The 17,941-nt window shown below is 40.9% G+C and overlaps 1 protein-coding gene across 1 annotated transcript in view; it reads right to left on the reverse strand.

Moving 5' to 3' along the window:
• Positions 1-17,941, reverse strand: part of SH2D1B (SH2 domain containing 1B) — a 29,329-nt gene that overhangs the window by 1,746 nt on the left and 9,642 nt on the right. Inside the window, exons 2-3 of the mRNA XM_037504447.2 lie at positions 4,369-4,432; positions 902-1,067 (exon numbers count right to left, since the gene is read on the reverse strand). Coding sequence (XP_037360344.1) covers positions 902-1,067; positions 4,369-4,432 — 230 coding nt within the window. The remainder of the gene's footprint in view (positions 1-901; positions 1,068-4,368; positions 4,433-17,941) is intronic.

Raw genomic sequence — 17,941 nt, forward strand, 5'->3', positions numbered from 1 at the left:
AGTTCAAATTACATGGTAGCTGGTATATACTAGATTCTTTTCTGAAAACGGGTTTCAAGGGGGCAGTGCCATAGGTAATCAAGAGCAGCTGCTTGGAATGTGATTTAAGAGAGCTCACCCAGCACAGGACCTCAAATGCATCAAGAGTCTCTCATTTTTCTACCATGTCTTAATACCTTTAGGGGTATATCTGAAATACTTTGTCTCCTAGCACTACTTCATGAATTATAACTAATAATATACAAATGTCTGACTTGTCCCCCTAATGAATGCTTCACAAATCTTGAGCAAAGTATAACAGGATGAGTCTTGGGAAGGGATTGAAGCAGTGCTCTCATTTGAAAGTTCTGCCTAAAAAACACAACAAAAATAATCCTTTGACTCTGTACATGTGCTAGTGACTAGATGGGGTGGGGGGAGGGAGAAGCAGATAAGGGAGGGAAGGGGATCAGGTATTGGTGGAGCTTTGGTGGAAGGTGAGTGAAGCATGTGCACATATAAAGAATGAAGTCATCCCAAAATGATATAGTTGTATAACAATTGGCAAATAAATAAAACTCAGAAATAAAATGAAAATTCTGCCTGTTTTTCCATCTGGTCCCACACCTGAGTGGTTTGTGCAAGGTCACAGCATGAGTTTGAAGTCAGTTCTCGCAGAACCCCCCAGGACACCCCTGTCTTCTGACTGTCCAGACACAGAAAGCCCCAAAGCTGGGCACCTCCAGGAACTCAGGACACCACTTCCCAGCAAGACTGAGCATGCATGCGCCGACTATGATGGCACATCTTAGAGCTCACATCATAGGAAAGGGCGTGTATCTGTATTGATTCTACAAAGTGGGACAATGGGGGAGGTGGGATGGGGATTCCTTTCCGATACCCCTTGCATGAGGATTTTTACCATATGTCTCTTCCAAATCTAATTTCGAGCGTCTCCATCTCAGGCAGGGACTGCTTCTTTTTACTGGCTTTAAAAGGTGTACCACCAGCCCTTGATTTGGTTTTTCATATCGGGAGACCAATTCCTTTAGGCTTGAAAAGGTCTGTTTTTTGGCACCTTCTGCAGTCTGCAAGAAAACAAGAAGGAGATCACTCACTTGCCTGCAGTTGTGTGAAATGTGACACTTCTTACAACAGTGGTTTTCAAGGCTGCCTGCGACCTGGCAAACTGAAAACAAGTGGCCGCAGTTTATGTTTAAGAGCTCACATGGATTAAAATGTGCGGAAATGCTCGTTTTTTAAGACAGACCTCTGCCTTGAGCTGCTGGGGTGGAGGACTCACACTTGGAGGGCTGCACAGCCCCGCCTCAGCCTGCAGCATTGAGTGAGCCCCCTGCCTCTGGATGTTCTCATAACTAGTTGTGGAGGTACTCCTTTAAAAAGTTGGTTCAGCAGACAAATATAAACCAGAGGCATCCTGCAGGGGAGAAGGAGGGAGAGGGATCAGAGGAAGGGAGGGAGGAGCACAGGGGACTGAGGTAATGGTGCACGGGTGCATTGGTGAAGGAAATTCTATGGGGACTATATCTGAGGAGGTGGAAGCAAACATTGTTTAAAATTGAATGATGTGGGCCTCCCTGGTGGCACAGGCCATTGAACGCTGCACTGTGAAGCTGTCCGCAGCCTCTGCAGTGCAGGTACGATTCCCGCCAGCCAGCGAGAATCCCACATGGCTGGGCAGACCTCTCCTGTCTCCCCGCTGCTCCCCTCAGCAGTGTATTTCGTCAGTCTGCCTATTCTGTTCCCTGCTCTGTCTCTGGTGAATCCTCACCCTCCTGCGCATCTGGCCTATACCCCGGTTCTTGTATAAAAATAAATAAATCTTTAAAATAAAAAAAATGAACGATGTAAAAAATATATAAATAGGGCCTCCCCTGGTGGCGCAGCAGTTGAGCGCTGGGCTGCGAAGCTGCCCGCAGCCTCTGCAGCGCTGGTTTGATCCCTGGCCACCAGTGAGGGTCCCACATGGCAAGCCGACCTCTCCTGCCGCGCCCCTGCTCCCCTGAGCAGTGTATTTCATCAGTCTGCCTGTTCTGTTCCCCGCTCTGGTGAATTCTCTCACCCTCCTGCGCTTCTGACTGTACCCAGTGCTTGTATAAATAAATAAATCTTTAAAAATATATAAACATAAAAAGAAAAAAATATATAAAAGTTATAGTGGAAAAAAGGGCTTGTTTCAGACTGCTTTGCCAGCAGGCTTTGCTATCATAGGGGGGGAACAGGTAAACTTCTCATGGGAATGCAAAATATGCAATTTACATACATGATGAAAAGACAGAAAATTTCAGCAAATTGAATAGGAATGGCAATGTGACTTAGGTAAATGGTAAACAGTCTTCTGTTTACCAGCTTTAAAAACAGCTTTTTTTTTTTAAGCTAACATTGGTTTACATTGTTGTTTGTATTTTGGACTTAGAGGGTTCCCCCCTTCAGGTGCTATTACCTTAGCACACCCATCACCAAAGCACCCATAGTCCACCACCATCTTCCATGATACTCCTCCCCATTTTGTTCTCACCACTGCCCCCCTCCAACCTCTCCAGATGCCTCAGTTCTACAGATAGTTTTCAAGGTTTAGCTTTTGAATTTGACTATCTCTGATCCATTGTCTGGTTTCTCTATATTCCTTCCACATATTAAGTGACACCATCCGGTATTTGTCTTTAACCTTACAGAAATAATTTTACAACAAAGTTTGCTTCCTTTGCTTTTATGTATTTGGTTTTCTTGATGATCACTGTGGTTTGCATATGGTAATTGTGTTAGACTACAGAAAGGGGTGGGGAACAGCAAGTTCTCTAACTTGCTGTGTGGTTAACCTCTGTAAGAGAGATGCAGGCTGACTTTGAAGTCTGTTGCAGGGAGGTCCCACATAAGGCCATCAAAGTCACGTCAACTCAAGGCATGAGCCATTCCAGGCCTCTGAGTGCCAGCACGGAGGCTTCTCGGTGAAATTCCCCTGGGTCTGAGTTATAACTGATTTGGTTGTCTCTCTGCTTTGTCCAGACAAGAGACAAAACAGAGTATAGGAAATTACGCAGGATTTCCCAAAGTATGTACAACCAAGAAATAAATATTTTAAAATAACTTGGGTTTTTTAAGAAAGAATTTTATTTTGAAGTCATTTCAGACTTGAAATGTTGCAAAGATTTTTTTTAACTTCCATATACATTTTTCATTCACATCCCAAATGTTAGCATTTTATCATAGTTGCTTTTCATTCTCTTCCTTTCTAAAATATATACATATATATTATTTAAAATTTTTTTTCAGAGTAAGTTGTGTTCATAAGTTTTGAGCCCTAAATACTTCAGTGTTTCTAAAAAGCAGGGAACTTACATATCCAGACCACAATGTTTAAATGAAGAAGTTAATCTTGATGTTTTACTATTGACTAATCTATGCACTTTATTCATGTTTTGTCATTACCTCAGTAATGTCCTTGATAGCAAATGAAAAATTATATGTGCCTGTGCATACATGAAATGAAGATCACTGTATAGTCTAATTTCAGATAGTACTAATAAACATTAGCATATTGAAGATTCTGAGAAATCTTGCAGTAAAAACTCTGCCTTAGCCTTATATGTGAGTGTTGCAGAAAGATTATTTCAGAATTCTCTGTTGGTAATTAACAATTTAAATGCATTTATTATACTCTACTTCCTATGCCAGAGAAGTAAATACAAAATAGCAAAAAGGAAGTTGTCTTCTTAGCTCTCAGTAAACCAGAAATTTAAAGCAACCCCAAAACTGCCAGTTGACTGTTGCTCTCTCAATCTATTTTCCTATAACTGTGGTGCCCACTTGGCTTACTAAACATTCTCATCCATTTTCCCTTCCCACCTCCATCCTGGTCATTATTTAGTCTTCTGGGGAGTCTATATTGGTGCATTTCACCACTAGGGGATCCAGGGTTCTGCATCTCTGCACTTTTTTTTTTCTTTTGCACATTTTATTTTTTTTAATATTTTATGTTATATAATTCTTACATCATTTTTCATCTTTGCACAATGTATGCATTTTCATTATGGTTATAGTCCCCATACAATTGCACCCCCCCTCCTTTTTTTGACTCTAGTCCTTCCTCCCCCACCTCCTCCATAGTGTGTCTCTGGTTTATAGTTGCTTGTTATTTTGATTTTTACTTTGTATTGATTAGTCTTTTTCCTGGTCTCTTACGTAAGTTTCATCTCTGTACTTTTGAATAACAGAGTTACTCAAGGTTAACTGTTGCTCCAATACTAACTCTTCACAGTGCTCCCCTTTTCAAATACCTCCACAAAGTCATGTCTCGGGTTCTGGAGATGATCCCAGGTTCTCCTCCCTCAACAGTTTGTTGCTGCGGGAGTGTGTGTGTGCTCTCACCTGTATGTTGTAATATCCATTCTTCTCTTTGAAGATTCGATATGTGTAGACAAATTTTTTAAACCTGTGGAAAGAAGATGGTGTGAAAATAATATCCTTACATGCAAATACATTGAAGAGCCATCATTATAATTTCTCATGCTTTTGTCACTCTTGTATCCAGAAATGAAAGTGACCATTTAAAGCCTTCTCATCTGCGGGAATTTGGAAGAGAGAGAAGTTTTGAAAAGGGGCCCTTACTCTGATGGTGGAAGTCTGGGCTCTAGCAAAGAGGATAAAGAGAGACAATTTACAAAGTCCATGCCTGGTACTAATTCTGTTAGTTGTTTTTACTTAGCTCTAAGTTGATACAACACACAAAACACCCTTGAGCCATTCCTATATTGTTTGTTAAATGAAGTGCCCTTGACATCATTAAAGATAGTAAGTGTAAAACAGAATATATTGGGCATTTTGTCCAAGGAAGTGCATGTTGGAACAGGTGCCATTGACTAATCCAACTAGAATTTAGGTAACAGACCCAATCTAGCATTTTCCAAAGCATGCTATATATTAATTACCATATCAACTGCAAGATTGAAAGATGCACTATCACTTTAGAATAACTTTCCAGGAGACAAATGCATAAATCCAGCATCTCTATCAACTGTTCAACAGAAATATTAAAATGTAAATTTAAAATGTAAAAGATGAAAGCCAAAGATACTGATAAGAAATTCAAGCTGTCTGATTGACTCAGCCTCCCCCCACTTCGCACCCCTGTCGAAGAATCAGATGGCTGCTCTGATTAGGAAGTCAGATGACTAACTACTTAAGATTTTTAAGATAAGGAAGAATTCACTGTCATTGTCTGGGGGCTTTGGTATTTGACTTCTAATCCCAACCCTTTTTGTGGAGTTTACTGGGGCCAGAGTAAGACACTACTATCCCTCCTTGCCGCCCCCCCCCCCCCCCGCCACCCCCTGCCAATCACATTGCAAGCAAAAAGTTTTCTTGAGTTCTGTCCACATGTGACAAGTTCTAGTATCAAATGGTCTGGGAGGAGGTTACAAAATGTCTTTTTAGGGTCTCCTCAGTGGCGCAGGGGTTAAAGGCAGTGCTATCAAGCTATTGGCAGCCACTACAGCACCAGCTCCATCCCTGGCTGGCTGGGGAGCTACCCATATGGTGCAGCAGACCTCTCCTGTGTGCCCCACTGCTACACTCAGTAGTGTATTTCAGTAGATCCAATCTGTTCTGCTCCCTACTCAGTCTCTGGTGAATCCTTTCACCCCCGCCCCCAACCTCTGGCCTGTACCCCAGTGTTTTTTTTTTTTTAAGATTTATTTATTGTTTATACAAGAGCTGGGGTACAGGCGAGAGGCATGGGAGGGTGAGAGGACTCACCATAGACAGAGCAGGGAGCAGAACAGGCAGACGACTGAAATACACTGCTGAGGGGAGCAGCGGGCAAGACAGGAGAGGTCTGCCACGCCATGTGGGAATCTCCCTGGCTGACCGGGAATCGAACCCTTACTGCAGAGGCTGTGGACAGCTTCACAGCACAGTGCTCAACCCGCTGCACCACCGGGGAGGGCCCTGTACTCCAGTTCTTGAATGCATAAATATATCTTTTTAAAAAATATCTTTTCAGGGCCTCCCCTGGTGGCGCAGGTGGTTGGGCACAGCGCTGTGAGCTATCCACAGCCTCTGCAGCACCGGTTCCATCCTGGCCAGCCAGTGAGAGTCCCATATGGCTTGGCGGTCCTCTCCTGCCTCACCCGCTGCTCCCCTCAGCAATGTGTTTCGGTCAATCTCTCTGTTCTGTTCCCTGCTCTGACTCTGGTGAATCCTCTCACCCTCCCACACATCTGGCCTGTACCCCAGGTTCTTGTATGCATGAATAAATCTTTAAAAAAAAAAAGTCTTTTCAAAGAATTGTTAAAATCGAATCTAAACAAGGTCCATATATTGCATTTGGTTGATCACATAGTTTTTTGACAGCAAATTGTCATCTAGTCTATGTTAAATTCTTAAATACATGACTTTATTTGTAATTAGGTAATGTACAATTTAATAGGTTGTATACACTTAGGTCATATTATCAACCTAAGAAAATCTTCACTAGGGAATCATGGAAGAATAAAACAAATGGAGGTTCTATGTCCATTATTCCATAAGTCTTATGCTTCAATTTTTAAGGATGAGCAATTCTCAAATATGGCTTATTCTTTACAAAATATTTTAAATAACAGGGCACATTACAACAATACTTGATAAGAAATCGTTTTATGAACTTATGATGCCTATATTCATTTGTTTTGGAATGTTTACCCAAAAATGCTATCAGAGATTACAGAACAGTGAGATCAGAGTCTATATTATTGGGTAAACATAAAAACTTAAGTTTTAATACTCCCTGTTCTAATTGTTATTTTGTAATGTCACTTTAAAAAAAAAGATTTATTTATGCATACAAGAACTGGGGTACAGGCCAGAGGTGTGGGGGTGGGGGTGAGAGAATTCAGCAGAGACAGAGTGGGGAAAAGAACAGACAGATCTACTGAAATAGACTGCTGAGGGGAGCAGCAGGAGAGTCAGGAGAGGTCTGTTGTGCCATGGGGTCAGCTTCCTGGCAGGAGATCCGAACTCATGCTGCACTGATTGCAGATAGCTTCATAGGTTGTGTCTTAACCCCTTGTGCCACCAGGGAGGCCATGTAATGTCACTTTAAACATTCAAAAGAAACATGATATATCAGTATGCTTTTACACTGAAGATATGTAAAATGACCATGCTTCCCCTCAGTCATCTCCCCTACTCTCTACTGGTAACAAAGGAGTCCTCCATTACCCCCAAGTATTCAGAGTCCTGCTTCCACTCTCTCTGCCTGGAATCCAATGGACAAATCTCATCTTGCCATTTACCCTATATATCAGTCATTCCAGAACCCCCAGTCTCGCAGATAATCTTTTTCTCCTGCTTTCTAATCCTGCAAGAGTCCGTATGGTTGTGTCTCTTCCCCAATTCCTTGAAAACCTTCCCCTGGGCTTGCTTGAACTCAAGTCCTACCATTCAGCCAAACTATTCTCTAATCCTCTAGATGATCAGTCTATTCTCTGATCATCCCAATCACCTTCTTGCTCTGAAGAAAACCTGGCTCTGCTGGGGACAATACTTCCTCGCTTCTTCCTCCCATTTTCTCTTTCTAAAGGGCCTGCAGATGAAGTCAGTGTTCTCCTTGCTCTCAGAGTGAGTTTAACATCATCACATTCTACCACCTACTGCTCTTCACTATTGGTGACATTTCTTGATCCTTGGGTAATTGCCACTCATCTCTCCAGATTTTAGCTTCTAGTTTACTATCACTATCTTGGATATTACTCCTGCCTAAATCTCCAGGAATTTCAGTTCACATGTTGATTATAGTATATTTTATTTTATTTTTTATTATTTTTTTGGTAATCAATTTTTTAAATTTTTTTAAAATTTTTTTTACATCATTGTTCATTTTTAAACAATATTTGCTTCCTCCACCCCCTCAGGTGTAGCCCTAAGAGTTTCTTTCACCAATACACCCGTGTACCATCACTTTGTTAGGGGGAAATGGTGTCCTGAGCTAATCCCATACAGGCTTTGTGGACTCCACTCCCACTCTGGACTAAAGCCATCAAGACATTGGGAAAGACAAATTCCATCATCACCAAAGGGAAGGTGGCTGGGACCTGAGGGTGGAGTTAAGCAGCCAGGTTGGGTATAAAAACCAAACACGTGGGTCTTGGGGGGCTCGCTATCGCTCGCCTCCTGGCTTCACGGCTCCTGGCTTGCAGCCACCTCTCAGAGTGCCATTTGGGATTCCAGATCGGCGGATCAGGTAGGACTCATTTAAAACTTTGTCTCCCACTTTTCTCCCTGAGCTGTACATTTCCTCATTTCCCCTTCCCTTGTAAATAAACCTTTTATTAACCTTTCGCGTGTGCCTGCAGTAGAGCATTGATAAGTCCTTTCAAGCACGCGGGTGAGGACCCACAGTCAGGCACCCCGTTTTGTATCGGGGCTGCCCTATAACAACTTCAGTCCCCTGTGCTCCTCCCTCCTCCACCTCTGCAGTATGTCTCTGATTTATAATTGTCCATTATTGCTTTGTTGTCTTTTGTGCTGTTATTATTTTTTTACACCAATGTCTTATTTGCTTCCCCTATATTCCTGCTATAAGTGAAACCATCTGATATTTTTCTTTTTCCTTCTGGCTTATTTCACTGAGCATGATTCCTTCTAGTTCTATCCACATTGCTGTGAATGGCATGAGTTTATCTTTTTTGATTGCTGAATAATATTCCATTGTGTATAATGCCACATCTTCTTGATTGAGTCATCTATTTTTGAGCATTTGAGTTAAAGAAGAAAATATAGGTAAAACACTACAAGACATACATCACAATAATATGTTTAAAGACTCATCACCCAAAGCAAAGAAAGTCAAGGAAAAGATAAACACCTGGGATTACATCAAACTGAAAAGCTTCTGTACAACAAAAAAAGACATTAACCAAAACAGAGAGACACCCCACTGATTGGGAAAAAACCTTTGCACCCCAGTCAACTGATAAGGGACTGATCACAAAGATATACAAAGAACTTATATGGCTCAACAAAAACAAAATAAACAATCCAGTCAAGAAATGGGAAGAAGAACTTAAAAGACATTGCTCCAAAGAGGAAATGCAAATGGCCGACAGGCATATGAAAAAATGTTCAACATCCCTTACAATCAGGGAAATGCAAATCAAAACCACATTGAGATACCACCTTACACCAGTAAGAATGACACATATCAAAACAAGCAACAACAAATGTTGGCGAGGATGTGGTGAAAAAGGAACTCTCCTACATTGCGGGTGGGAGTGCAAACTGGTCCAACCACTATGGAAAGCTGTCTAGAGGTTCCTCAATCTACTAAAAATGGAGCTACCTTATGACCTGGCAATTCCACTACTAGGGATCTACCCAAAGGACACAAAAACATTGATTCAAAAGACCACCTGTACACCTATGTTTATTGCAGCAATATTTACAATAGGTAAAACCTGGAAACAACCCAAATGTTTAAAATCCCAATTTCTTAGTTCCTTGAACTCTTCCCCTTCAACGATTTTGTCCTTCACCAACATCATCCAATCACCCCCATGTTCATAATCAGGATGGGGGCTCAGGGGAAAATGAAACTAAGATCTCTTGTTAAAAGATTATTAAAAATTGTGAGTTGGGTGCCTCCCTGGTGGCGCAAGGGGTTGGGATGCAGCCTATGAAGCTATCCGCAGCCACTGCAGCACGAGTTCGATCCCCAGCCAGGGAGACACCCACATGGCGCAGCAGACCTCTCCTCTCACGCTGCTCCCATCAGCAGTGTATTTCAGTACATCTGCCTGTTCTGTTCCCCACTCTGTTTCTGGTGAATACTCTCACCCCCCACACCTCTGGCCTACAACCCAGTTCTTGTATGCATCAATAAATAATTTTTTTTTTTTAAGTGTGAGTTGGTGACAGAATTGCATTAAACCAAGTGCATACTTAGATTGAAACTAGTCCTGCTCATAATGTTATCACGTAGGGTGAGGGGAACCCCGAGACCCCCAAACCTGCCTGTTCTAAGTGGGTTCTACCATCTGCTGCAACAAGACAAAACATACTCTAGTGCGTAAGGCCTTCAGTAGAAAATTAATATAATTAGGGCCTCCCCTGGTGGCATAGCGGTTGAGCGCTGGGCTGCGAAGCTGCCCACAGCCTCTGCAGCGCTGGTTCAATCCCCTGCCACAGCAAGGGTCCCACATGGAACGCAGACCTCTCCTGCTGTGCCCCTCAGCAGTGTATTTGGTCAGTCTGCCTGTTCTGCTCCCTGCTCTGTCTCTGGTGAATTCTCTCACCCTCCCGCGCTTCTGACTGTACCCAGTGCTTGTATAAATAAATAAATAAATCTTTAAAAGGAAAGAAAAGAAAATATAATTAGTGTGCAACAAAGAGAAGGGAAAGAGAAAGAATATAGTTTCCAAATCAAGCACCCAAAGTAACCCATCTCCTTGTGGGTAAATGCCCGGCTTTTGGTTAGCCCAGAAGCTTGCACAAGCCTAAGGCACCTTCTGCTGGGGACCCATAGGGAAGGGGCACAAGGGGTCAGGTAAGTCTGGAAGGAGAAGAGCAAAGTCAACACCAAGAAAAAGACTGCCATTGTCAGCCTCCCCACGGGTCTCTTACCCACATCTTTTTCAAGTGTCTCCTTCCATGTCCCCCAAATACCTACACAAGTCCAAGGCCAAGAAGCAAGTGCAGCTTCTTCACTTATCTCTTTGCTACACATGCCTCCTCCAGGTCTCCTTCCTGACCTTCTTTCCTTCTCCCAGTTCTCTCTAGCCTCTCCTCCTTGTTCAGCAATACCCTTCCTCGGGTGGGGCAGGGAACTGGGAAACTTGCCTTTCCCTGGGGATTACCCTGTTACAATAATGTTGAATTTATATTTGCCAATAACTTCAACCCTTCCATTGTGCGAGTTTCATGCATCCCACTCCTGCCCCTACTTCTTGCCTTTCCACAGCCCTTCCTCTCATCTGCCACTGCAAACAATCCTTTGACCTCATAGACCTTCCAGTTCATTGACCTATCACTTTTCACTGTCCCTCACTCATATCTTCATCCCTCTCCGTACCTGGCTTAAATTGCTTGTCCACCATTGTAATCACTCCTTTATATATGCCTTTAGTTCTCTTACCATCTTTCATTTTATTTACTCAATAAAGCTGATTAAGCTTAACTAATAAGCTGATTAAGCTTAACTCTCTACAGCTGTATGTGGCTGGGAGCCCCACACAGTCTTGTTGACTGGTCTCACTTTAAATTGATGACCCTAAGTTTCTTCTTAGATGCTCAGTACCTTACCCTTGACAGATGATGTCACTGAGAAGATCAATGCAGTCAGAGGAGAATTTCCAGACATCCACCAGCACACTTATCAGCATCTGTATTCATATACTCTGCCTTTGTTACCATGGAAGAACTTTGCATGCTGTTCTGTTAAGTTAATCTTTCCTATTCCCACTAAACTCATCCCCTCTCACCTATTCAAAGGCATTAATGTAGTGCTTTTTCCCCTTCTCTCTGACATCATTTTTCATACAAATAGGTATTTCTTTTCAAAAATGTGAATCAGTTCATGCTACTTATTTACACAAAAATCTGGTTCTAGAATAGTCAGGTTAATTTGGAAGAAGGAAATTGTGTGTGTGGAGGGAGAGGCAAGGGAGAAGAGTGTACCTGTCTTAACATGCCTCATGTCTTCTTATAAAGCGAGGAACTGGTTCCTGGGTAGAAAAGATATTAATGGAATAGAACAGCCCAGAAACAGATGCATAGATGTATGAAAACTTGATATATGACCGAATTGGCATGGCAGGGAGGGTAGAGGGGGATGGATTATTTTTTAAATGGTAATGTTTTCATGTGGAAACATTGAATCATGTGAGTCTCTACTTCACACTCTAATTGAAGATGCAATTATGGAAAAAACAAATCATTACGCTTAGGAGGAATAAACATGTCAACAACTAAATGACCTTGAATTAAGGAAGAAGTTCTTAAATCATGAAAAGTACAAGCCATTAAAAAAGATGAATGAACTCTCTATATTAAAATTAAATCTCCTATTTACCAAATATGTGGTCAACAGTAGAAAAGTTCAGTTCGGTGGAAGATAATTAGAACACTAATATATAGTAAGAACCCAAATGTGTAACCAGAAAAAGATAAATCACCATTAAACATGTGAAACATGTTTTAATTAGACATGTGAAGGGGGCCTCCCTAGTGGTGCAAAGGATTAAGACAACCTATGAAGCTATCTGCAGCCACTGCAGCACAAGTTCGATCCCCAGATGGCCAGGGAGCAACCCACATGGCACAGCAGACCTCTGCTGCCTCACCTGTTGCTCCCCTCAGCAGTGTATTTCAGTCAATCCACTTGTTCTGTTCCCCACTCTGTTTCTGGTGAATCCTCTCACTCTACACACCTCTGGCCTGTACCCCAGTTCTTGTATGCATAAATAAATAAATCTTTAAAAAAACAAACATGTGAAGGGTCTCCCTGGTGGTGCAAGGGGTTAAAGCACAGCGCTGTGAAGCTATCCGCAGCCACTGCAGCATGAGTTCAATCCCTGGCCAGCCAGGGAGCTACCCACATGGTGCAGCAAACCTCTCCTGTCTCGCCTGCTGCTTCCCTCAGCAGTGTATTTCAGTGGATCTGCCTGTTCTGCTCCCCACTCTGATTGTGGTGAATCCTCTCACCCCTGCACCCCGCCCCCCACCCTGCAGCTCTGGCCTGTACCTCAGTTCTTGCATGCATAAACAAATAAATCTTTAAAAAAATTAAAAAAAAATAAACCTGTGAAGAGATGGCCCACTTCACTATCAATCAGGAAAATACAAACTAAACCACAATTAAATATCATTTCCTTCCAGATTGGCAAAGCTATAAGAACTTACTAATGCCAAATATTGGTTGCGGTATGGAGCTGTACAAAGTTTTATGAATTATAATGGAGTATAATTTGGAAAAGTTAGTAAAGTTAAAAAATGCATACAATTTATAAGTCCAAATGTCAGCTCTTTGAGATTGACAATATTGGAACAAAACTAAAATGTCAATATTTCATTTATTTAAAGGCAAAGATCAGTGAAATTAAAATATTTAATATACTTAAGTACATTTAAAATATAAGAAAGCATAAATATAAAATCAGTAAAATTGTAAATTAGTGAAAATGCTTATAATACCTATTTTCTGATATGAATAATTAGAATAAATTAATCAAAATATAGTATTCAAAAATAAAAAATTGGGCAATCCATAAAAAGTATTAAATTACAATTAATAATGAAAGTAGAATACAAGTAAAATAGCTTTTCTAACGTGTAATTTTGAGATAAAGGAAAGACAAATGACAGGATGGGGGCTTTTGTCTCTGTGTTAAGTTCTGAGGGTTTTTTGGTGGAAAGTTTTTCAACTGTTAGAAAAAATGCTTATACTAGTTGGTCAATGGTAAGTATTTAAGCATAAGATTATTCCAAATATTAACCTTTGGTGTGGTTTGTTCTTCTTCAAACAATCCCACCTCTTATTCTGAAACTTTGTAAAAATCTGTTTTGCACATTTTGGATCTTTATAGGGGTGATTTTATTGAAAGTAAGGTACTGATTTTGCTATTTTATTCTTGAGTAATCTCAGCAGTATATCTTCTAGATTCCAGATGAAACAGCCTTTGAGCAAACAAGAACAAAACAATTAAATAGATAAAAAGAGCTTACCATTAAGTATTATTTTTGCCAGCAACTCATCCTTCTTGAAGTATTATTTTGCTGTAAAGGCTATGTATTTATTCTCTAGTAATTTCCATTAAGGAAGGTTTCACTTTTTTAATATTCAGAAAAAAGTTTTAGATACTTTAAAAAATGGACCTAAAATGGGGCCTCCCCTGGTGGCGCAGGCGGTTGAGCACAGTGCTGTGAAGCTGTCTGCAGCCTCTGCAGCGCCAGTTCAATCCCGGCCGGCCTGCGAAGGTCCCACATGGCGCGGCAGACCTCTCCTGTCTCTCCTGCTGCTCCCCTCAGCAGTGCTTTCCATCCGTCTGCCTGTTCTGTTCCCCGCACTGTCTCTGGTGAATCCTCTAACCCTCCCGCCCTTCTGGCCTGTACCCCAGTGCTTGTATAAATAAATAAATAAATCTTTAAAAAAAAAAGGACCTAAAATGAATATAGTCTAAGAATTTGCTTCCCTGATTTCTGCTCCCACCCCTATGTCTTTGGGAGGACATGATGGGGAAAGGTACCTGTTGATTGATTCTTGCGGGGAAAGAAGAGGAGTGTTGGGTAGATGGGGTTCACCTGTTATACCCCAGTCTTACCAGGTCTCAAGTCTAATAAAGCTATGATAATCAAGATAATCAAGATCCCAAATTTCTCGCTGTCCACACACAACAATAGTCCGTCCCATGGCCTCTTAGCCCTCCAAGGCTTCGCTCAAAGTGCTTGCAGTGCTGGACAGCTGAACCCATGATTGGGGCCACTGAGTGCTTCCTGTAAAGCGCCTTGTAGTGAGGTGCTCCAATGGAGATAAAAGGGGACAATTATGAAAAAGTCACCTCAGATTATGCAAGTATACCATGTATCATAATGAATTTTAATTATCCATCTATTCATCTGCATGCAATTCACATTTCACTGTGAGTTCCAGAAGGCAGAAATTTGATTGTCCTTTTCACTCTATCAATTGCCTGTCTCATAGAGCACATGTAATAAGTATTTGTTGAATTACAGTGAATTAGCTTAAGAAGTGTACCTATCCTATAGGAAAAAATTTTACCGAGAGACATGAAGAAACACTTCACAGAATACAGGGAGAAGCAATATTTTTGCATGGAAAGCCTGAATGTTGTAAAAGAAGATTGAAATATTGTGAAGACTGAATATCATTAAAAGTATCAAAAAATTCTTATCAAATTATATTTGAATTTTCATTGCCTCTTACCTCCACACTATTTATTCAACTGTCCACTCAAAATCTCCTCTTGGATGTTTACTAGGCATTTCAAACTTAATGCGTTCAGTACAATATATATCTGAGTTGAAAGTCCCGGGTATCTCTAGATTCGTGTGTGTTCTGACTGCTCCACAGACTGACTATTCACACTGTTCCCCGATTTCTCTCCCTCACTTTGGGTCTTCCTATTCTGGGATACAACAGTATTGAAATTAGGCCAATTAATGGCCTACAATGGTCTCTAATTGATCAGGTGAAATAAAGAGACATATCTCTCTCATTTTAAATCAAAAGTTAGAGAATATTATGCTTGGAGTAGAAGGTATGCCAAAGCCTAGACAGACTGAGAGTTAGGCCTCTTACACCAGTTAGTCAAATTATGAATAAAAGGAAAGTTCTTGAAAGAAATTGGAAGTGCCCATCCATTGAACACATAAGTGACAAGAAAGCAAAACAGTCTTAAAGCTGATATGGAGAAAGTTTTAGTGGTCTGGATAGAAGATCAACCCAGTCACAATGTTTTCTTAACCAAAAGCCTAATCCAGAGTGAGAGCTAAACTCTCTTTAATTCTATGAAGGCTGAGAGAGGTAAGGAAATTGCGGAAGGAAAGTCTGAAGCTAGCTAGCAGAGGTTGGTTCATAAGGTTTAAAGAAAGAAGCCATCTACATGACGTAAAAGCTCTGATGGAGATGTAGGAGGTTAATGCTGATTTCATGCCTGCTGCGTAACACCCATTGTGCAGCCCATGGATGGAGTCATTCCAACTTTCAAGTCTTATTTAAGAAACACATTTCATCAGGCTGTAGCTGCCATAGATAACAGTTCTGATGCAGCTGGGCAAACTAAAACTAGCAGGCAACCATAAATAAGAGACATTCTGCGAGAGGTGGGGGAGGAAAAGGGATCAAAACGGGGAGAGAAGAGCACAAGGGACTATGGTGAAGGTTCATGAGCCAGCTGGTGGTGAGAATTTTAAGGGACTACACAATGTTATTTAAAAAATGAAAGAAAAGCCCACGAAAAATAATAAATTAAAAACTGGAAAAGAATCAACATTCTAGATATGATTAAGAATATTTGTGATTGATGGGAGCAGGTCAAAATATCAACATTTTTTTGGAAGAAGTCGATTCCAACCCTCATGAATTACTTTGAAGGATTCAAGACTTTGGTAGTGGAAGTGACTGCCAGTGCAGTAGAAATAGCAAGAGAACTAGGATTAGAAGTGGCGCCTGGAGAGGTGATTGAATTCTGCAATCTCGTGATAGAACTTTAACACATGAGGAGTTGTTTCTTATGGAAGAACAAAAGAATGGTTTCTTGAGATGAACTCTCCCTCTGGTGAAGATGCTGTGAACATTGTTGAAATGACAGCAAGGGATTTAGAATATGACATAAACTTAGTAGATAAAGTAGCAGGTTTGACTCCAATTTTAAAAGTTTTACTGTTGATAAAGTGCTATCAAACAGTTTTTTATGCTGTATAGACATCTCTTGTGAAAGGAAGAGTTAATTGATGTGGTGAACTTCACTGCTGCTTTATTTTAAGAAATTGCCACAGTCACCCCAAACTTCAGCAACCACCACCCTGATCAGTCAGCAGATATCAACAATGAGACAAGACCCTCCACCAGCAAAAAGATCACGACTCTCTGAAGGCTAACAAGATGATTAGCATTTTTAGCAATAAAATGTTTTTTTAATTGAGTTTTTTTAAGCAATGTTATTGTACATTTAAATGACTACAGTGTAATATAAAAGTAACTTGTACATGAACTGAGAAACCAAGAAAAAAAATCTCTTTGAGGGGTGTCTATATTACCATTTCATTTCTTTTCCTTTTTTTTTGGTTAAAGATTTATTTATTTATGCATACAAGAACTGGGGTGTAGACCAGAGGTGTGGGGAGTGAGAGGATTCACCAGAGACAGAGTGGGGAACAGAACAGGCAGAGCTACTGAAATATCCTGCTGAGGGGAGCAGCGGGCAAGACAGGAGAAGTCTGCTGCACCACGTGGGTCACCTCCCTGCCTGGGGATTAAACTCATGCTGCACAGGCTGTGGATATCTTCATAGGTTTTGTCTTAACCCCTTGCGCCACCAGGGAGGCCCCCTGTTACCATTTCATTTCTCCCCAAACTGACCTATCGATTTATCAGTCTAAATCCCATCAGACATTTTTTTTGGTGTCAGTCAAAAAGTTGAATCTAAAATATGTGTGAGAGGCCTCCCTGGTGGCGCAGGTGGTTGAGCACAGCATTGTGAGGTTGTCCGCAGCCTCTGCCCCACTGGTTCGATCCCGGCCAGTAGGCAAGGGTCCCACATGGCCAGGCAGACCTCTCCTATCTCGCCCGCTGCTCCCCTCAGCAGTGTATTTCGTCAGTCTGCCTGTTCTGTTCCCCGCTCTGTTTCTGGTGAATCCTCTCATCCTCCCGCGCATCTGGCCTGTGTCCTGGTTCTTGTATAAATAAAAAAATAAATCTTTAAAATAAATAAATAAATAAATAAAATAATGTATGAGATACCAAGGATGTAAGATAATTAAAATAACCATGAAAATACTGTGGAACTTATACTGTCTGATTTCAAGATTTCTTAAAAAGTGACAGTAATTAACACTACCGAATTTGCATAAAGTTAGACTAAAAGAATAATGAATGGTAAGAGCTTAGAAACAGACCCAAACTTAGATGGTCAATAGATTTTTTTTTTTAACCATAAAAAATATTTATTGGGAGAAAGGATAATAATTTCTTTCAATGAAAAAACTCTATTTAATAAAATGAACTTCAGCCTTGACCTTATCTAGATATAAAAAATCAAATCAGAATGAGCTATACCATGTAATCTAAAACTACAAAACACTAGAAGAAAGCAGGAGAACATTTTTGTGAATTGAGTTAGGGAAGGATTTATTAGCTGCAACCCTGAAATCATGAGCTTTGACCAAAAAAAAGTGATAAATCTGGCTTCATGAAAATTAAGAACTCTACTCTTTGAAATATATTATT

The sequence above is a fragment of the Talpa occidentalis genome, unplaced genomic scaffold (assembly GCF_014898055.3).
Source record: "Talpa occidentalis isolate TD23 unplaced genomic scaffold, MPIMG_talOcc4v2.1 talOcc4.12, whole genome shotgun sequence".
In the NCBI taxonomy this organism is placed as follows: domain Eukaryota; kingdom Metazoa; phylum Chordata; class Mammalia; order Eulipotyphla; family Talpidae; genus Talpa; species Talpa occidentalis.